Source organism: Typopeltis vanoorti, chromosome 1, assembly GCF_054136105.1.
Source record: "Typopeltis vanoorti isolate ZY-2024b chromosome 1, IOZ_Tvanoo_1.0, whole genome shotgun sequence".
NCBI lineage: Eukaryota > Metazoa > Arthropoda > Arachnida > Uropygi > Thelyphonidae > Typopeltis > Typopeltis vanoorti.
The window spans coordinates 83,703,992-83,719,607 of NC_143549.1; the positions used below are offsets into that span (position 1 = coordinate 83,703,992).

Below are 15,616 nucleotides of genomic sequence, written 5' to 3' on the forward strand. Positions count from 1 at the left end.
ACTACCATGATAACTAGAACAGAGATAGGGTAAAACACTTGAAAAGGCTTAGGCTATATCAAGTCTGGATGAGATGTCTTTACATGTTGTAAGGGTAGTACTGCCGATAACCAGTACAAAGATTACAAAAAAAAAAAAATAAATAAATAACCAGTGGTGTGCCACCCAGATCAGTGCTTGGTCCACTCCTTGGAGGTGATAGTGGATAAGGTTCTGAAATTTAGGGGACACGTTGTCAAAATTGTGAAGACAACACAACGACCTCTGGGAATGATGCAGAGGACACTCACTTGTAGAAGTAGAAAGATTCTTGTTCCATTGTATAAGGCTTTTATTAGGCCACACATGGACTACTGTGCCCAGATTTGGTCACCTGGTTTTCAAAAGGACAAAGAGATGTTGGGAAAGGGTCCAGAGACAACTGACTAAGGTGGTTTCTGACTTCTGGAATGTTGAATATGAGGAAAGATCGAGAAGACAATTTATAGAGTCTGGTGGACAGGAGGAAGAGGGGAGATATGATAGAGATCTACAAGTTAATAAAGGTTATAGGATCAATGTTGGAGATGTTCTACAGAAAACAGTGGGAGATCAGGGAAAAACTAGAGGTCATCACTGGAAACTGTATAAAGAAAGTGTGAACAGGGAAGTGAGAAGCAAGTTTTTAGCATGCAGAGTTGTGAATGACTGGAATGCCTTGCCCAAGAGCGTAGTGTCTGCAGAGAATTTGAGTGTGTTTAAAGCGTGGTATGATGAGCAGTGTGTATGATAAAAGGACCTCCTATATGAGTCTTTGATTCCAATGGAGTCTTGGGTAATAATAATAATAATATTTGGAAGGATTTGACAAGCAACATACAGCTATTTGCTGATGATGCTAGAATGATTTGAATAGGCTAGAATTGTGAGCATGGGAAAATGGATCAGCAAATGTAATGATACGCACCTTGGCATGATTAGATATGCAATGTCACATTATATTGGTGGGATTATGCTAGAAGAAACTGATCAGGCTAGGAATCTTGGAGTTTCAGTATACAGCAAGATGAAGTTCAGTGGTCATACTTTTATGTCTTTAATTGTAATGTCCAAATATTTAAAGAGACGGTGTAAACACGATAAGCGCTACGAACACTCTACTACTGGTGCAAACTGCATATAAACAACAGTAGAACTGCATGATGGACAGTGCCACATTACGCTAATAGCTCACATCTCACTATTATTATTATTACGGGCAGCTCCAAGAGTCCTTAGACTCATGTGCACATGCTTGCACACATAGCAATATGACACTATAGTAAACACAGTGCTGCTAGCGTCCTTCGCCGTCCTGAGTGATTGATTTTTATTATTTTTTATACAAAATAAGAGAATTGTACAGGATTGTTGATGATAAAATTAAATATTACAAGCAAATATAAATAAATTAATAAGTATATTTTTATATATATATATATATATATATATATATATATCAAGAAAAATTGGGGGTGCTGCAGTTCCACAGCTCCTATGTACGAGCCACCCCTGCTCAGAAGTAATCACTAAATCTAACACCAAAGCCTTATTTTGCTCCTATCACATTGCCTTAGATAGCACACAGTTTCAGAGTGCTGGATTTTGTTGAATGCCTCAAAGGATGCCATATGATAGTACATGGAAGCAAAGAAACCTGAAAATTTCCCCTATCTAATGTCAGTGAAAATGAGGTACTGAACATTGAGAAGGGGAAATTTTCAAGTTTCTTTGATTCCATATACCATCACTTTTTTCAATCTGTATTATCATAATTAAAGTCCCCATTAAAATTGTCATTCGTGCTCCACAAATCCGTTTTGTCAAAACAATTCACAATATTTCCTATAACATTCCTGGCACATAACATTATCCAATTAGATATACTATTCTGTTTATCTTAGCTTCATAAATAATCTCAAAAATCATTACGGGCATTGCCATTTCTAAATTCCACCCCAAACAATTTATTATTATTATTATTTTTTTTATTATTATTATTTAATGAATTCCACTCAAAGGTTGTAAATGTCTTGGACCTCAGTATTAGTACTGTGAGTGAAGTGAGAGTTAAATAATCTGGAAACTTTTCTCCAGAAACAAAACATGGAACTTTATAAAGCCACTTCATGATAGTTTCACACTCTGTATGAAAATTAATTTGCTATTCACAAACATCTATGGATATGGTGGGATTCAAACCAACAGCATGTTGGTAAGAGAATGAGTACACCATCCACTTGACCAACAGACAAGCTATCCATCCTCTGTTTTAATTAATAGTATGATTTATAGTAAGTAAGTTAATTAATTAATAGTAAGTATTACACCTCTTTAGTAAGAGGTGTAATAGATGAACATGTGTTAAAACTGTACTTACCGGGCAAAAATTAAGGATGTAAGCGAGTCTATCAGAGCGCCAAAGCAGAGGGTGAAAGAAATGATAGTAGTGCCGGGAACGAATGACTTAAATGGGGATAAAATGACTATGAGAGAGGACTTGAAGGAATTACTAGAGGTAGCAAAAGAAAACAGTGAGAGAGTTAGGATAGTGAGTCTGTTACGACAGTATGAAAGAGAAGAGATAAGAAGGTGGGCCATAATTACAAATGAATCTATGTGCAGGTTATGCAGGAGGAGTGGTGTGGAGTTTGTGGACGTGCGGAGTGAGTTCGATGGGCGGAAGGATTTACATAAGATGAATGGCTTGTATTTGAATGGATTTGGTGTGTGGAGACTTGAAAAAGTGTTGTTGAATGAAGTGGAAATGCAGAATCAGGGAAACTAGAGTTATTAAGGGGGGGAGCAGATATGCAGACTTTAGGGAGGCAGTTGAGTGTATGAATATGTATAATATGCAAGAGCAAGTACGAAGGACAACAAATCAGAATGGGATAGTTAATATAAGGCATCAAAATAGGGTGGAACTAATGGGTTTCTACATTTCATGTATACTAATGCCAGGAGTATTAGGAACAAGAAGGAAGAATTCTTGGCCTTGGTTGGCTCTTCCAGGCCACAAGTTATTGGCATTAGTGAAACATGGCTAATAGAAGATGATATAGCTAGTGGGCTTGAATGTGAGGGATATAGTGTGTTCAGGAGAGACAGGGAGAATAAAAAGGGAGGGGAGTGTTATTGATGATAGCTGATGAACTGTAGCCAAGGAGAACAGAAGTTGAACTGCAGGAGAGAAAAGAGCACATTTGAGGCTATTTGGTATGAGATTGAAACTAGCAGAACAAAATATACAGTTGGGTGCTGTTATAGACCAGGTGATGGAATAGATGGTGGAGATAGTATGCATAAGCAAATAGAAGAAATGAGTGGAAGGAGGGTAATTATTATGGGTGATTTCAACTATGGTAACATTGATTGGAAGGAGGGTAATTATTATGGGTGATTTCAACTATGGTAACATTGATTGGAAGGAGGAGAGGACACATGGGAGGAAGGAATTGGATTTTATGCGATTATTAAGGGATAACCATCTGCAACAGCATGTAATGGAAAATATTAGGGGTCAGAGAGTGCTTGACCTAGTAATTGCATCTGAGAATTTGGCTGTAACGAATATGACCACATTGCCACCAATTGGTGAGAGTGATCATAGGGTCTTGACTTGGGAGGTGGCTAAAGGTGTGGAATTTACAATTAAGACAGGGTACATGTGGAATTATCGGGCTGGTAAGTATGACAAGCTTTGGAGTTCAATTGGTTCAGTACCATGGCATGTAAAACTGCAAGGGCTAGATGTTGATAGTGCATGGGAGGCGGTTAGGAAGTATACAGGTATACAGTCAGCCATTGCTGACTGTATACCTAGATTCTGAATAATAAATCAAGTAGGGATTAAATGGATGAATAACAGCATTAAGCTTGAGCTGCAAAAAAAGAAACAACCATAGAGGGAATTTAAGGAGAAAGGTGACCGGCAGGCACATGAACGGTATAAAGCGCAGGCCAGAAGGATAACGAGCATGGTAAGAAAAGCAAAAGCAGATTATGAAAGAAAATTAGCCATGCAAGCTAAAGAGAATTCCAAACAGTTTTTTCGATATGTTGCAAGTAAAAGAAAAAACGTATACGGCACAATGATTTTAAAGAATGCCGATGGTAGGGAGGTAACTGAATCAGTTGATATAGTGGAATTACTGAGGGAGCATTTTCCAAGAGTATATCACCCAGGTGATGACATTGCAGGAATGAAGGTACCAACAGCTTATATGGGAAAGGTGGTGAATGAAGTGGAGGTGAATAGTCTATTACAAAATCTCAATGTCAATAGATCTGTGGGATTGGATGGTATACCAGCTCATATCGTACGTGAAGCGGCTAAAGAAAGGTCAGTGCCCTTGACCATTTAGTTTAATTTGAGTCTCAGGACCTGGATTAGTCCCGAGGAGGGTGGAAAGAGGGGAAAATAGTTCCACTGGATAAAGGAGGTTCCGAGACTGTTGTTGTAAATTACTGACCAATCAGAATACCAGGAATCCTTGTCAAGGTCTTGGAGAAAATAGTCAAGAGGAGAATACAGGAATGGAAAGATTAAAATGGGACAGCATGGTTTTGTGAATGGTAGATCATGCCTCAGTAACTTGCTCACGTTTTATAACACAGTGACGGCTGAACTAGATAAGGGTAATGGGTTTACAGTGATCCTACTGGACCTTGCTAAGGCATTTGACCTTGCTAAGGCATTTGACAGGATACCACATGGAATTCTAATCAGTAAACTGCAGCATATGGGGATGGATATAGGGTTGGTGAGGTGGATAGGAAGGTGGTTGATACACAGATATCAGAGAGTGGTTTATTCAGGAGTAGATTCCAAAAGACAGCCATTAACTAGTGGTATGCTGCAAGGTTCTGTTCTTGGACCACTTTTAATTTGTTCATTAACGATATAGGAAAGAATCCGAGAGGAACTGTTCATTTGTTTGCTGATGATGCAAAGTTGGGTAGAGCAATAGTGAATGTACAGGATGTCGAAATTTTGCAGGATGATTTGGATAGTTTGGAGGGCTGGGCTAAGGAGAATGGATGTCAATTTAATGTGGCAAAATGTAAGGTTATGCATTTTGGGGTGAAAAGATTAGCAGCAGTATACCACATTGGTGGAACTGTACTCCAGGAGATTGATGAGGCCAGGGATTTGGGAGTGTTGGTGGATAGGGAGTTTAAGTTTAGGGGGCACATCACAAAAGTGGCTAAATCAGCTCATCAAATCACTTGGTTGCTGAAAAATACTTTGACAAGCAGAGACAAACAGGTTATTGTTCCTCTGTATTGAGCCTTGATAAGACCCTACCTAGACTACTGTACCCAAATTTGGGTGCCAGGGTTTCTTTTTCTTCTTGATGGCGAGGAGGTGGATAGGATCCAGAGACGAGTGACCAAGACGATAGCAGGTCTATGGAATGAACCTTATAAGAACAGGTTGAAGAGTTGTGGGTTGCAGAAATTAGTTGATAGGCAGAAAAGGGGTGATATGATTGAGACATTCAAATTACTGAAAAGTTTCCATAAGATTAATTCAGAAGATATTTTTGAGAATAGGACTGATGGTGGTGGGTGGACTAAGGGGTCATCCATGGAAGCTGTGCAAGAGTATAGTTAGCAAGGGTGTTAGAGCTAGGTTCTTTACTTGGAGAGAGAGAGTGGTGAATAAGTGGAAAAAGCTGCCAGAGTCTGTTGTGGGTGTCATGACTGTAAATGAGTTCAAGGTGAAGTATGATACATACTGTATGAATGTTGAATAGTTGTTCTTGACATGATGTTAGGGCCTCCCTCGATGAGTCTAAGGACTCCTAGGAGTTGTCCGTACTACTACTAATAATAATAATAGTAGAGCAGAGATGCTATCAATTCAACCAAACAGGTTGATGATTTGAACCAGTTATTGCAATTGAAGGGAAATAAGATAATTAAACCCAATATACATTGCATTTAACATACCACCAGTAACATAAAGAATATAATTTCAAAATTATAATCCATATGAAACAGCCTGGCATAAAACCTTGACACATTTTACTCTATTCATTTCAATCATTCACCCAATAAATGTAACATGAGCACCACCATTCGTTTCTCCATATTCCCTCATTTTATGGAAAATGTTCACCTGATACCACAGTTAAGTCACCGATATACATTTCATTTATGGTAGTCAATCTCCTGGAGGAAGAAGGCACCTGACAGGAAGCTGGGAAGGATTATTAGTAATAGTGCAGATGTGGTAGCCATGCAAGAGGATTTCAATAAGCTAGATAGATGGGCAAATGAATGGCGGGGGGGGCTTCGGTTTAATGCAGCAAAATGTAAGGTCTTGAGGTTTGGGAAACATCGATGGGATGCTGCATTCTCTATAGGAGGAGTTATACTGGAGGAAGTAGGGGAGACAAGAGATCTGGGGTTGATGATTGAGAGAAACCTGAAATTTAGGGGACATATTGGAAAGGTGGTGAAGGTAACACAGAGGATTTCTGCAATTATGAGAAGGACACTGACCTGCAGAGATAAAAGGGTTATCATTCTGTTGTTTAAGTCTCTGATCAGACCACACTTAGACTATTGTTCTCAGATTTGGTCCCCAGGATTTGAAGCGGATAAATTAACTGTGGAAAGGATACAAAGACAGATGATAAAGATGGTTTCAGGACTGTACAAGGATAGTTATGATGAGAATTGGATGAGGGAATGTGGACTGCAGAGTTTGGTGGATAGAAGAAGGAGAGGTGATATGATTGAGACTGTTAAACTGTTGAGAGGTGGTTACAGGGTTGACACTGGGGAGTTCTTTCGCTTGGTTGAACAGCGGGAAGGAGTGATAACAAGAGGCCATCCTTGGAAGTTATGAAAGTAAACTGTGAGCAAGAGGGTGAGGAGTGGTTTCTTTGTGTGGAGGATGGTTGAACCGTGGAATGCATTGCCTGATGGAGTGGTGAGAGCGAGAACGGTCAATGAGTTTAAGGAGTGGTATGATAGACTTTGTGTTTCTTAAGGGGAACCTCCCCTCGATGAATCTTGACAGACTTTATGTTCTTAGGAAGGACCTCCCACGATGAGTCTTTTGACTCCATGGAGGCCTGAGTAATAATAATAATTTCATTACTAGGATGTTATATGAAAGAAAATGGCAACAGTTATCAGTGCCAGTAGAAGAAATTTTATACTGTATTTGGAAAACTAAATATTTACCCTCACTATGTTGCTAAACTATAATAATATATAATGGTATGTGGCAATTCTGCAATGCATGCATGCTCATGATCAACTATGACGTTTTGCACACATTAGTGGAATAAATCTTGGATTGGCCTTACGAATTGTTAAAGAATATTTAAATGAAATGAATACCTTATTTCTATATGATTCAGCACTTAAAGGATCTTCAGCAGCAAGCATAGCACTACTAATAAGGATGCAAACCAAAACAATATTACCAAAGTAACTGTGGTTGATGATTTTGTGACACAGGATGCGAAATCTGAAACAGAGCATAGCATTAAACTAGATATATTTATTAAGAAAAATAAATATTATATATTACAAATAAAAACAAACAGAAAAAATAATATTGTATTACATTAAAAAATTTGAAAGTGGTTCATTTCAAGAAAAATGAATAATGGTTTAGCATATGTTAAAAAAGATTTACTGCTTCTGATACAGGACATCATCAGAGAGTGAGAGACAATAAAAAAGAACAGTAAAGAACAACATTTAAAAAGTGACATAAGACATACAGCATGAGTTTATTACTTCAGTCTGTAAAAATAATCCTCAAATTATGGCGTGAGAATTTTACGTAATCCCCTCTCTGAAAACCAAAAATCAACCTTCTTTTACACATGTGCCTCTAACACTGGATGGTGAAATTAATCTCCCACCTAAAGACATTCACAAGCATCAATGGACCAGAGTGGAATTTGAAACTAAAGATTGTTGGCTGGAAAATAAGATAGAAAACAGATTTTTGATTTTCGATTCTATCTGCATTTCTTTAGCCCACACCTGGCACTTATTTGCCATAGGCCTTGTGACCTCTTATGTGTAGGAATGATATATATATATATATATATATATATATATGTATCTTTGCATAATCCACCATAACAGATTTCCAAGTGCTTCCACGTCCCGCTGTACACACTCTTTGCACCACTAAAGACAACACTGCAAGCTGGTTCAGGAATGTGGGGCTTGCATACTGCAATCCTACCCATGACTCACTACCACGGGTTGTGAGCCATGTTATGTACACACACACACACACACACACACATGCTGCTTGGAAAGAAGTCAACGGATACCATAGTGTGAGGAACAAATAGCCATAGTGCCCACCTTAATAAGATGCAGGACCTGTGATGACTGCAGCAATCCTTTGGGGCATACAATCTACATGTGTACAATAGTCATCACTTGTACATTGATGACTATTGTACACTTGTAGATTGTATGCAAGTGTACAATAGACATCAATGGGAATTTTGGACCATTCTTCCTGTAGGCATGTAATGTGGTCCTGAACTGCTGTGAGACAGAAGTCCCCTTGACCTCATCTGATGCTCCAGTTCATCCCACAGATATTCAATAGGGTTGAGATCAGGGCTCTGTGGAGTTCAGTCAAGTGTGGTGACGTTCATATATGCAAACCATGAAGTAACAATGGCAGTTATAACATGGTACATTGTCTTGCTGAAAAAGATAATGGTCAGTTCCATAGAAACGCCACAAAGTAAGAAGCACTGATTGTCCAGAATGTTCAGATACCTCTCAAAGTCCAATGCTTGTGGCACTGAGGCCTGAGGTCAAACCAGGAAAAACAAGACCTTACCATCACACTGCTACCTTTAAATTTCATATTTGGAATTAAGCACTCTGGTAAGGGACATTCACCAGGCATCCACCACACCCACACCTGTCCATCTGCTTGATAGAGCATGCAGCATGATTCCTAACTCCATAACACAGCTCAAGCTTCCACGTCCCACTGAACACATTCTTTGCACCACTGAAGACAACTTTGCATGCTGGTTCAGGGATGTGGGGCTTGCACAAGCCCACATTTCTGAACATTCATATTCCCAAGGCTCACATTCCCCATGTTGTGAGACTTGGTTCTGAGTGTTTTTGTGCAAGCTCATGGTCCAGTCAATGCCTGCAACTCTGCATCAACATGGCGGCTGACAAATGGCAGTTTTTACATATTGTCTTTCGTAGCACCCTGCAGTCTCATTTGGTGAGTATGGTAGATCATCCACTTAGTATGTATCACGGATTGTTGAGCTGGGATAGCCAAATTTGTCAACAATTGCCAACAGATAAGCCTGCAACATGGCATCCTATCATAATGTGTCTTTCAAACTCCATTAGTTCCCTTCTCACGGTTATTTCACCTGGATGTATTGATTTGACAAAATAACCTTTTTAATTAAGAGAAAATTAAATGGTACCAATGGAAGTATGAAATATTAAATCATCAAAAGCAATTATCTGATTCTTGTTTAACAGCAAATTTAATATTGTTGCAGAGGAAAGTAATTTTAGTTAAAATAATGCATGTTAGTCTGCAAATAATTAGATTGCAAAAAAAACAAAAAAATGTAATTTACAAAGCAAAGTCAGATGTGAGATTGAGGAAACATGGAACAGAAAGCTAATTATGGTACTGAGAAGTTAAAAGTTCCAGAAAATATTCTGCTAATGCAGCAGATACAGGACTACCAACAGCAATTACTTTCTAAAAGGGAAAAAATTTCCCTTTTAAGAGAAAAAGGCCTCAAAAATTTCCTTATATGGTTTATCAATATGAAATCATCTCTTGTTCATCTTTAGTTTTCTTCCAAAGTAGAGGAGATAACATGTTTTGTAAGGTTAGACTGTTAATATTCAATGATAGTACTTGATGTCATTTTCATGTTATTTATGACGAACAGAGGTGGATCTTCCAGACTGGCCAAAGTATGATAGACCAATAGAGTTTGAAAAATACAAAGGCAGACACTTGTCTTTAGCTGATGAAAGAAAACAGAAAAATCTTCAAGATATGTTCAGATACTTCTTTAAACTTTATTTTTTATCATTTGCAAAAAAAAAAAAAAAAAATATTAATTAATTGACCATTGTTGCCTTAATGAATCATTAGCACCACACTGGAATTTGCTGTTATGTCTGCATGTGCAATTACTGAAGAAATCAGCCTGAAAGAAACAAGAAACGGAAAATCACCTGGAGAAGATAAGCTAGGTTCAGAACTATATAAATACGCAGGAACAAGATTCAAAAAAAGACTTACTATTTTTAAATAAAATTTACTCAACTGGTATCCCACCAATAGAATGGAAAAAAGCAATTGTGATTCCTATCTTTAAGAAAGGTAATAGAGATGACCCTAAAAATTATAGAGGTATCAGTATACTAAATTCCTGTTGCAAAATATATATAGCAGAATCTTAAATAACAAACTAATGAAATATTCCGAAAACTTTATTCTAGAGGTACAGAATGGATTTAGAAAAGGACGATCATGTATAGACCCAGCCTTTTGCCTAAAATTAATAGTAGAGAAAAGAAGAGAATATAATTTGGAAACACATATTGCATTTATTGACTTTGAAAAAGCATTTGACAAAGTTAAAAGAAACATATTATTTAACATATTAAAAGAAAGACAAATACCAAATAATATCCTAAAAGCTATCACAAGTATATATGAAAATAATCAAATACAAATAAGATTAAATCACGAGCTATCATATACAAGAGAGATAAACCATTGGGTCCGACAGGGATGTCCCCTCTCAGCAACTCTTTCTAATATCTACTTAAATGAAATAATAATAAAATGGAGTAAAAATTTACACCAAGGAATTAAACTTTCACCTACAGTTAACTTAAACACTCTCCTCTTTGCAGACGACCAAATAATAATTACAAATTCTGAAGATAACTTACAGAAAGCTATTTTAAATCTAAATGAGATATCCAAAGATTATGGTATGATAATATCAACAGAAAAATCAAAAACTATGGCCTTTAAAGGACAAGATCCAGCAAGAACTAAAATAGTAATAGATAACAAGATCTTAGAACAGGTGAATTCATTTAACTACCTAGGATGTATGATCACATATAAAAATGAAAAAGATATAAATGTAAAAATTGCAAAATATTTAAAAATAACAGGTGTAATTAACTCTATATTTAAACCAAACCTAGTTCAAAAACAAACCAGGCTAAAAGTATACAATACATTAGCCTTACCGGTCTTAATGTATGGAAGCGAAATTTGGACAATAAAACAAAAATACAAAGATTAACAACAGCAGAAATGAAGTTTATGAGAAAAACTGCAAAGTATACCCTATTTGATCACAAAAGAAACGAAGATATTATGAAAGAATTAAACCAAGAACCAGTAATAGAAAAAATTAAAAAATATAAACATAAATGGATGGAACACGTTCAAAGAATGAAAACAGAAAGATTACCAAAACAAGCCTTAACACGTTCGCTGCCAACTACGAGTATACTCGTAGTGGGTAAACCTGCTTCACAAGCCAGCTACGAGTATACTCGTATGACGCTTACCTCCGGGAATGAGATTATTGTAGTGACCTTGAAGAAGTGAAAATGCTTGGCTTGTGGGGCTAGCATCAAAACTGTGTATTCTCATAGACCGTATATGCTCTGTACAAGCCAACTACGAGTATACTCGTAGGACGTTTACCTCCGGTAACGAGATTATCGTACTGACCTTGAAGAAGTAAAACTCCTCGGCGTAGGGGAACGGACCATGCCAAAGTAGCGTGGCAGCGAACGTGTTAAAGTACAAGCCATTAGGAAAAAGAAAACTAGGACGTCCTCTTAAACGATTCAACGATGACTTCTGAGGCCGAAACAGGCCATGCTAGGCCTAAATCCTTGATGCGTATGATGATGATGATGTTTGCATGTGCTTTTGTTCTATGTATTTCATACTGAAGAAGCTTATGAATGTGGGAAACAATTTTATGTTTATCATTTTTAAATGATTAATTAGTTCCTCTGTATTATTTATGTTTGTATTCTTAAACAAAAATGAAGGTCATGCAGAGGTCAAGAAAGTCATGGAGGAGGAGGAACATCAGTGAAAACATAGACCCCCCCATGGGTATGACAAGCATTGGTGAGGAGATCTGAAGAGAGGAAACAATCCATCATGAAAGAGTTAATTAACAGATAAAAAAATCTGACAAGTCAACTATAAAGAATGGAAGGTAGACATAAGATGGTAGCTTAGTAAGTAGCTCCCCATCTCATATATGATCAAATACCTTGGAAATATTAACCTATGTGTCCATAGGTTAATAAGGTCAGCTAGGAGCAAGGCTGGAGGAATAATCCATACTAGTGATCACTTTTACTTGGTTTCAAGTGGTGAAGAAGTTGACTTAATGACCATCTCTGTCATCATTTTACTTCAATCCAAATTGGGGTAAAAACAATGTGGTAAAAACAAGCAAAGCTATTGAACAGAGGGCAACCTTATACAGGGTATAACATCCCCTTTCAGATGTAGGAGCTGTCATCTCTACAGCTAAAAACATATCCCTAGGGGCTATAGAAAGGAGTATATATCCCTGGATGGAACAAACAGAGCAAACAGCTCTACGAGAAATTCATGGAGAGCGGTGATCTGGAAATCGCAGAAGATTTCCTCCATGACTTGGACGCAGCAAGACAACAACACTGAATCGAAACAGTTGAGGGACTGGACCTCAGGCACTCCAGCAGGAAGGCCTGGAGTGTATTACAGAAGCTAGGAGGCACTACAACGATGACTACTAAAAAGACAGATGTCACACCAAACAAGTTGCTAACCACATTACTAGAATCTCGAGATGAAAACGTGATAAAAACCATACCATTAAAGTTAAAAGAGAAGCCAGAGACCTGAAGGCAAAACTACAAGACAAGACGAATCAGAATAAGCAAGACCCCTTCAGCGATGAGGAAATCAACAACTCACTAGCTGATACAAATACGGGAAAGGCCCCGGGGTTTGATGGAGTTCACCCAGAATTTCTTATTCATGCTGGCAAAAATACCAAAAAATATCTCGCCCATTTCTTCTAGGAAATAATGAACACCGCCGTGTTGCCAAAGGAATTTAAGAGAGCTAATATCATGGCCCTTCCCAAACCCGGAAAATCAACTGACAACCCACAAAACCATCGTCCAATTGCAATACTAAGCTGCACATATAAATTACTGGAAAGACTACTGTACAACTGCATAAGCAACACCATCCTTGAACACGTTCCAATAAAACAGGCAGGCTTTAGGCCCAATTGCAGCTGTTGTGACCAGGTTCTGGCATTGACATCATAAATTGAAGCGGGCTTTCAACAAAATCTTAAAACTTCTGAGTTTTCCTTGATTTAACTACCACATACGATGCCATCTGGAGAGAGGGCATGCTGTATAAACTAATGAAAGTACTACCATGCCAAAGAACAATACAGCTTATTAATAATATGTTCCGCAATAGATATTTCCGTGTTATCCTTGGTGAAAATATCAGTAATCAAAAGAAACTCAACAACGGCCTACCACAAGGCTCAGTACTGGCCCCTCTCTTATTTAACCCATACACAGCTGACCTGCCATACACAGCATCTAGAAAATTCTGCTATGCGGATGACATAGCGTTAGCCACCAGAAATAGAGAACTAAGACGGATGGAGGAAACTCTCACAAATAACCTTGCTGCCATGCATAACTACTTTAAAAAATGGAGACCGCAACCAAGCCAAAGTAAAACTGAAGCGTCAACATTCCATCTCAGCAATAAACTGGCACGTGACGAGCTGAATCCAATTTGGAAACTCAGTTCTATACCATAACAAATATCCTAAATACCTAGGAGTTACACTTGATTGCACCTTATCATATAAGAAACATGCTGAAAACACAACTGGCAAAATTAGAAACATCATCATCCAGAAATTATGTGGCACTTCTTAGGGTGCAGCAGTAACCACATTAAGAACATCCACACTCAGATTGGTTTTTTGGGTGGCAGAGTACTGTGCTCCTGTTTGGCTCAACAGCTGCAATACCAAACTAAGTGACCGCCAGCTTAATACCACAATGCGACTTATCACTGGAACCATAAAAACAACTCCTATTTACTGGCTCCAAATGCTGAGTAACATAATACAAACAAACCTACGAAGACATGATGCTCGACTACGTGAATGTGATAAAAGACTCAGAAACACTGAATTGCCTATACATAATGACATACTAGAGCTACAGCTCAACAGACTGAAATCAAGAAAGCCTCCCCCATCTCTCTCTGTGAAGCTAAACACCAGAACGACCAACTACAAAACACCAAAGAACAACGGAAGCGAACGTAGAGCATAAATACTAATGCTCAACTCCAAACTTGGTTTGATAGGCATCGTCTCAACATCCCGAGTATGGAACTGAGTCGAAAGACTTGGACAACGCTGAACAGGATTTGCACTGGACATGGAAGATGTGCAAGCTCTCTACAAGTGGGGAAAAATTCCCTCACCGGAATGTGACTGCAGGCACCCGAATCAGTTAGTCCACCACATTCTTCGTGCATACACAGGCCAAAGAAACGACTTCCTGAAGGCGACACTGCCTGTTATAGACTGGATCAGGCAACTTGATATTAACCTATAAGCATTTTGTTTGTTGAAAGTATAAGAGTCTTTGTTTTATTCTAATTGTGTCATAGACTGACAACTTGATATTAACCTATAAGTGTTTTGTTTGTTGAAAGTATAGGTGTCTTTGTTTTATTCTAATTGTTTGTCACTTACTTTCTATATATTTATTTTGACTTATGTACCTTTATAACTGCATGTAGATTGCAATATGCTAAATAAATAAAAAAAAAAAATCCCCTTTCAGATGATACAGGAATGGTGTGGTGTTAATTCTGGAATGTATAAAAATTTACATTCCAGAATTAACATCAGGTTAATATACAGTCGGATCTCTTTTTATGCAGTAGATACGTTCCACAGAAAACTGCATATAAAAAAATCGCACAAAGAAGTCCTAACTTACGATGAAAAATTAGGGATACATTCCATAATTTTCTGAAACCACATATAACCGAAGAAATGAATTAAAATAAACCTAAAATTGCATAAAAAGTTTATAATAATTCAAGAAAATAAGAATGCCTAACTTTGTTTTAAAGCTTTATTCATTTAACTTTATTGAAAAGTAATACATTTTTTCATCAGAATTATCGTTGCTGAAAATTAGACAATATTCAGCAATGATTGCAAACTGGTGCGCAATCACTTTCACCACCAGAAGAGATAGTCAATGCATCAGATCTGTATGGTAAAGGCAATGGTTCTTCACAAACAGAATTAGTTTTGCCCTCGTTATGTACTGATTTTTTCCTTCTGACAATGTAATCAGTGATTAGACTTTGCGATGATGATTTTACTAATTTTTTTATACACCTCGCGATTTCCAGACACAGTTCTTCAGCTCACGTTGGAATTTAAAGGCTCGTTCGGAATTGGTATCATTAACAAGAAAATGATTT

The 15,616-nt window shown here is 37.6% G+C and overlaps 1 protein-coding gene across 1 annotated transcript in view; it reads right to left on the minus strand.

The window, feature by feature from the left end:
* The window catches only part of LOC150110163 (muscle calcium channel subunit alpha-1-like), a 1,246,847-nt gene that overhangs the window by 735,739 nt on the left and 495,492 nt on the right, over nt 1–15,616 (minus strand). The window contains exon 21 of the mRNA XM_090391329.1: nt 7,381–7,510. Within this exon, the coding sequence (XP_090247455.1) occupies nt 7,381–7,510 (130 nt within the window). The remainder of the gene's footprint in view (nt 1–7,380; nt 7,511–15,616) is intronic.